At 42.3% G+C, this 6357-nt stretch overlaps 1 protein-coding gene across 1 annotated transcript; it reads left to right on the top strand.

Annotated features, from left to right (window-relative positions):
• Positions 1 to 3243: 3243 nt before the first annotated feature.
• LOC104602583 (omega-3 fatty acid desaturase, chloroplastic-like) lies at positions 3244 to 5898 on the top strand. Its single transcript, XM_010266313.3, has 8 exons — positions 3244 to 4047; positions 4163 to 4252; positions 4357 to 4423; positions 4552 to 4644; positions 4741 to 4926; positions 5048 to 5128; positions 5209 to 5346; positions 5487 to 5898. Exons 1-8 carry the CDS (start codon positions 3527 to 3529, stop codon positions 5682 to 5684), a joined length of 1374 nt encoding a protein of 457 aa, XP_010264615.1. The 5' UTR covers positions 3244 to 3526; the 3' UTR covers positions 5685 to 5898.
• Positions 5899 to 6357: the final 459 nt, after the last annotated feature.

Genomic DNA, 6357 nt, shown 5'->3' with positions numbered 1-6357 from the left:
GTTTGAGTACAAAGGGGACTAGGGTTTAGTGAGTCTGTTCATACATGTATTCCATTGTTGATTATAGTAGATTTTTACTCCCTTTAGGCAGTAAGTCTGAACCACGTAAATCTCTCTCTGTTCTTTAACATCTCGGGCTCTTTTGTTTTCTTTCTATTTCTTTATTTATTACCAATCAATTCCAAATCTTGAGTGTGTCGTTGCACAACACAAATCATTTGTAGCCCTATTATAGGGATAGGTGGTCGTATGGTGTAAAAAAAAAGAAAAAAGGAAAAAACAGGACTTTATTTTTTTCTCTTTGTTTTTTTTTATGCAGTAAAGGACTTTTTTGCTTTGGTATTAGCCATATGACAGTGTTCGGGTTTGGTTAGGGCAATGCTCGTTCAAACAGTCTTTACAACCTTGCATTGGGACTATTGATATTCCCAATGCAAGGTTGCAGGAGACTGTTCACAGGGTGTAACTGTGTGAGCACCTGATCAAAGCCAATCACGATAAGACATTCCGTAGATACCTAAGGCATGTTCGTTTACTCTTAACTCTTATCTCTTAAGAGAAATCTTTTAACTTTAAGAGAAAATTGGTTGTTCGTTTCCTCTTATCTCTTATCTCTTAAAATGCAATCATACAACTTTTTGTTTTCCAATGATACCAAAAAAAGAAAAAAAACAAACAAAATCTCTCATATATGGAGTCAAAATGGATATTTGATAGTTTTCAGAATTCAGAATTCATAACAACATTATCTGCATTCAGAGTTCAGAGAAAAGAAAAATTCACCAATACCAATATACCTCTTGATGTAATTATTACACTTTCAAATGTCAGACTTCAGAGCAAACGAACAGGCCCTTAGAAGATAATCCATCATTAGATTGGACATATCCTAACTAAACTTGCATGAGTACATTTTTAGGTTGTGTTTGATTAGATAGAAAATAAGAAAGAAATATCTAATAAGAAAGAAATCATTATGGGTGATGACAAAACCTTTCTTTAGGATGTTTAACACATTTATCGCTGATTATTTAGGGTTATTGTATTGGGCAATCAAGTAACAACACAAAACTAATGTATTGCAAGTTGAAAGAAGGGACTAAAAGAGACTCGGGATCTCTCGCATATATATATATATATATATATATATATATATATATATATATAATAGATAGAGATAAAAAGGATATAGATTGTAATAAGAAATGATTTAAGCACTCATTATTTTAACCTTGTTCTTCCCGTTCCTGTTGCTAGCTACTTGCTACCGGTACCAAGGAAAATGAGTTTAAGAACATGTGTGCACACAATCTCACCAACAGACTATGGTCCAATGTGGCCAAATGGCTGATCATAGGGCAGATTTGGACTGTTAGGCATGAAAGATCAGGTCCCTCCTCCTTTGAATATCACTAATTCCAACTCTACAATCTCATAAAATATTAAGAAATTTATTTATGAGATAGAGGAATCAATAAATTTCCCCAATTTAGCTTCAGCCATTAACGAGCCCATAACCTCCTTTAAGAACTTAATCAACTAAAACACAATACAATAAACTTTTCAATTCAGCACTTGAGCTTGTTCGATGGTAAGATGGGTCATGATGTAATTGTTTCCGGTCACGTATCATTTTTTCGTGATGTATCAATTTTTTGCTAAGTACCTCATCATCTCGTCTGCTCCCTTGTGGTCGATGACTCAGACGCTGAAGTGGAGCTCCCTGGTGGCGAGCTGCCCGATGGTGAGCTACCTGGTGGTGAACTACCTTGATTGCTTGGAGATGAGCTACCTTGATGAGCCGCCTGGTGGTGAGCTACCTTGATGGGTTGCCTGGTCGTGAGTTACCTTGATGAGCTGCTTGGTGGTGAGCTACCTTGATGGGTTGCTTGGTCATGAGCTACCTTGATGAGCTGCCTGGTGGTGAGCTACCTGGTGGGTTGCCTAGAGATGAGCTACCTTGATGGGCTGCTTGTTGGTGAAACCCGACTGCTCCCTACAGGAGATGATTAGTTCATCTTTGTAGACGATGAGAGCTGAGGGACCTATAAGAACTGAATCAGAGAACTTAGGGGTGTTTACCCGGCGAGGTCACTCTGATGGCTAAGTTAGCACTTTGATAGTAGAGAGCTTGAAGATGATATTAGAGAATGAGAGAGCTAGAGAGCAGGGGTTACCATCATTCTTCGCCTCTCTTCGCCCTTGGGGGGTGAGGTCTTTATATACTGGAGTCCTCGTGGGTTAGGTGGAGCAGTTTCTGGATTCCCGCTGTGATGGGACCTGCTTTCGTGTTAGGTGGGGATAAAGCCACCAACTGGTAAGGTTGCTCATTTCTGCCTGACTCGAGGAGTGGGTGAGCTAATATAGTCGTTACAAGTCACAATCCCGTAAAATGCGGGGTACGGTGGTGATCTCCTCGGGATTGTTAGGTTGACGCCTGTGTCAGGCCGCCAGGTCGATGCTTGGGCCAGGCCGTAGGTCGCGCCTGGGCCAAGTCGCCAGGTCATGGCAGGGCCAAGCTGCTAGCTCGCACAAAGGCCAGGTCGCGCGAGGGCCAGGTGCCAGCTCGTGCTAGGGCTAGGTTGCGCCAGGGCCAGGTTGCTAGCTTGTGCCAAGGCTAGGTCGCACCAGGGTCAGGCCACCAGGTCGCGCCTGCACCAGGCCGCGCCTGTGCCGGGCCGCGCCCGTGCCAGGCTACGCCTAGTGGGACACCATCAACTTGGCAAAGGTAAATTGTTGTCAAAATGGTCTCGAGTGTTACCTAGTTGTTCTGAGGTGCTAGGCTACATGAGGGTGAACTGCCTGTGGCGAACTGCCTAATTGTCAGAAGACTGCACTTAATTGTCAAGAGGCTGCCAGTTTTGGAGGGCCAAATCCCCGTCATCAGGTCATATTCAAAACTCCTCGTGCTGTCATAACGTCATTGACGACATTCACATGGTTTGGTTTAGTGTCACTATGTTATCCCTTTATTATTTTATTATTAATGTATTTCCGTCCTTTCTAGGAACAGAGATATGAACTGTGTGGGTTTGGTTGGGTTGGGGTTCGTGAGACGGCAAGGGTCAACCCCCACAATAATAATAACATAAGAAGTTCCACGACGCACGTGTGACACATGTATGATGAGTCGCCACGCCAGAACGCGTGCAAACAGTGCCATACCGTCCATCCAGGTCCAATCCTCGTCAAAGAACATCATGTAGCCTCTCTCATATTTAACTCAACTAAACTCTTTCCCCCGCTAGACGAAATTCAACAGTCGAGTCGAGCTTCTACACGGCTGAGGCCTCCTTGTTTTAGTTTTTACAAGAGAAACCTCTGAGAGAATCCATAATTCCATAGTATTATCTTCTTCCTCTGCTTGCGTTTTCTTCTTAAATAAATACTACATATTGGCTGCAGTAATCTAATTTCGTTTTCTTCTAGAGCAACTCTGGTTCACATCTCTTCTATAGCCATCCATCCATACTGGGAGAACTGCAAATTCTTGAGCTTTCCACCTGCACCTTGGTCTGGGTCTGGAATGGCGGCGAGTTGGGTTTTATCAGAATGCGGTCTAAGACCCCTTCCTCGCGTATTTCCTCGACCAAGAACCAGAGTTTTCTCCAACAACCCCACCAAAATTAGATTCATTGCTTGTAAAGGCCGTGGTTTTCTTGGAACACTAACAGATGTTAGTCTTTCTCCGATCTCGAGCGCGTCTAGACACCAAGATTGGGCACTCAAGGTGAGCTCTCCTGTGAGGGTCGCGTCTGTTGACGAGGACAGTGGAGAAGAGGAGAAGATTAATGGGGTTGATGAAGTAGATGAATTTGATCCTGGTGCCCTTCCTCCGTTTCGATTGGCTGACGTCCGAGCGGCCATTCCCAAACACTGTTGGGTCAAGGACCCATGGCGGTCTATGAGCTTCGTCGTCAGGGATGTTGCTGTCGTCTTTGGGTTGGCGGCAGCCGCCGCTTACCTCAACAATTGGGTTGTTTGGCCGCTTTACTGGGCTGCGCAGGGAACCATGTTCTGGGCTCTCTTTGTACTTGGCCATGACTGGTGAGCTCCCCTGCTTCTCTTCTTAATGAATTAATGACTTCCTTGTATTCTTTTCTTCTTTCCTGTTATACATGTATTAAAAGTTGTCTAAATAATTGAGTTTTGGATTGTGCAGCGGCCATGGGAGCTTCTCAAATAACCCAAAGCTAAATAGTGTGGTTGGGCATCTCTTGCACTCCTCAATTCTTGTGCCTTACCATGGATGGTATATTCTGATAGCTATATTTCTTCTTTGAGAGATTTCATCAACTTAAATATCAATTCTAGAAGTTCTGGGTTTCAACGACTTGCGTTGTGATGACATTGCAGGAGAATTAGCCACAGGACTCATCATCAGAACCACGGGCATGTTGAGAATGACGAATCATGGCATCCGGTCAGTTAATATTCTGTACTGGCCTATTGTCTGCTCTTATTTTCTCTCCTTCTTTAAATTCTTCTCTGCTCTTGTTTTCTTCTCTCTGTTAATTTCTTATTTATATTTGATTATCTCCTCCATTACAGTTGTCGGAGAAGATTTACAGGAGTTTGGATGTCATTACCCGAACACTGCGTTTCATGGTGCCTTTTCCCATGCTTGCATTTCCATTCTATCTGGTAAATTAGCTATTTCCTGATTGCTTCAGAATCCATTAGAGCAACTTATGAATGTGTTTCTTATTGTTTCTCTGTTTGTGATTAATTATGTTACAGTGGAGTAGAAGTCCCGGAAAATCAGGCTCACACTTCCATCCAGATAGCGACTTGTTTGTCCCTAATGAGAAGAAAGATGTGATCACGTCCACTGTCTGCTGGGCAGCAATGGTGGGATTGCTTGTGGGATTGTCCTTTGCAATGGGTCCTATCCAAATGCTTAAGCTCTATGGAGTTCCATACTGGGTAGGTTCAGTTTCTTCATTTTCAATTGATGCATTAACTTGCCTCATTATGATCAACTCCTACAAGAGCTATCTTCTTTGACTATATAAAGCAATCTAAATAATTTTCTGAATTAATACAGATTTTTGTCATGTGGCTGGATTTTGTCACTTACTTGCATCACCATGGTCATGAGGATAAACTTCCATGGTACCGTGGGAAGGTAAGGTTCGTTTCTCTCTCTCTCTCTAAATAATGGAATGCTAATTTAATTTAGCCTACTGTTGGTATTGGAGTTTACAGGAATGGAGTTATCTGAGGGGAGGGCTAACCACGCTTGATCGTGACTATGGGTGGATTAACAACATCCACCACGACATTGGGACCCATGTGATTCATCATCTCTTCCCTCAAATCCCTCACTATCATCTGGTTGAGGCAGTAAGTATTAATTCCCCTTCCAAATTAAAGAAATGATTTGTCACAAGCTAGAAGCTACTAAGGCTAGGAAATATAATTTATCTGGTAAGAAAGGGCCCTTACTCATTCATGACTCATCATTTGTTACCGTGGCCTTGTAGACTGAGGCAGCTAAGCCTGTGCTTGGGAAGTACTACCGCCAGCCAAAGAAGTCTGCACCTCTACCATTTCACTTGATCGGAGATTTAATCACAAGTATGAGACACGATCACTATGTCAGCGATACAGGAGATGTTGTCTACTACCAAACCGACTCTGAGCTGTTTGAATCTGGATCCTCACGGCAAAAGTCAGAGTAATGGCGTGGAGTGGAGACTTGAGCCATATTAATTTTAACAGTGAATCATTATTAAATCTCTAGTAGTCCATATCCTGTTATTGTCAGCAATTTTTTTCTCTTTAATAATCAATACGAGAGAGAGAGATGATGATGTTCTTTTACAACAGTGTGGCATAAAAATTTTCACTGTGGGCCTTCAAATATTAGTGGGTATTATAATATTTAACCCGCCACACCCAATTAGCAGTAGCAGACACTTGGATCTAAATTTTGTATCTGGGTCTGGAACTGGAAGACAAAAATAAGATCCTGTGATAGATTTCAGGTCCCATCGTATCTAAGAACTAGGTATCTGTTGGATATCGATATAAAGTGCAGCTTAATTATAAATTCAAGTCTATTTGTAGAGGTAAAATTATAAATTCAAGCTTACACACTTAGAGAAAGGAAAATCGAGAATTAATTTGATCAGGTACACAGACGGGTACCCATCGGGAATTAGACGGTTGAACCAAGTTTCTTGGCCCCGGAGCAAAGTCCAATAGGAATGTCAAATGTGTTTAGACCTTTACTCCATCTATCGTGTATTGTCTTCTAACCCCCCCCCCCCCCCCCCCCCACAAAAAAAAAAGAAGAAAGAAAGAAAAAGAAAGGAAAACATGACCTATTGACTACTGTTTGTTCGCACCGGG

The sequence above is a fragment of the Nelumbo nucifera genome, chromosome 2 (assembly GCF_055504915.1).
Source record: "Nelumbo nucifera cultivar China Antique chromosome 2, China Antique-T2T, whole genome shotgun sequence".
NCBI lineage: Eukaryota > Viridiplantae > Streptophyta > Magnoliopsida > Proteales > Nelumbonaceae > Nelumbo > Nelumbo nucifera.
Note: the sequence above shows the minus strand (reverse complement) of the source record. Positions and strands in the feature narration are given on the sequence as shown.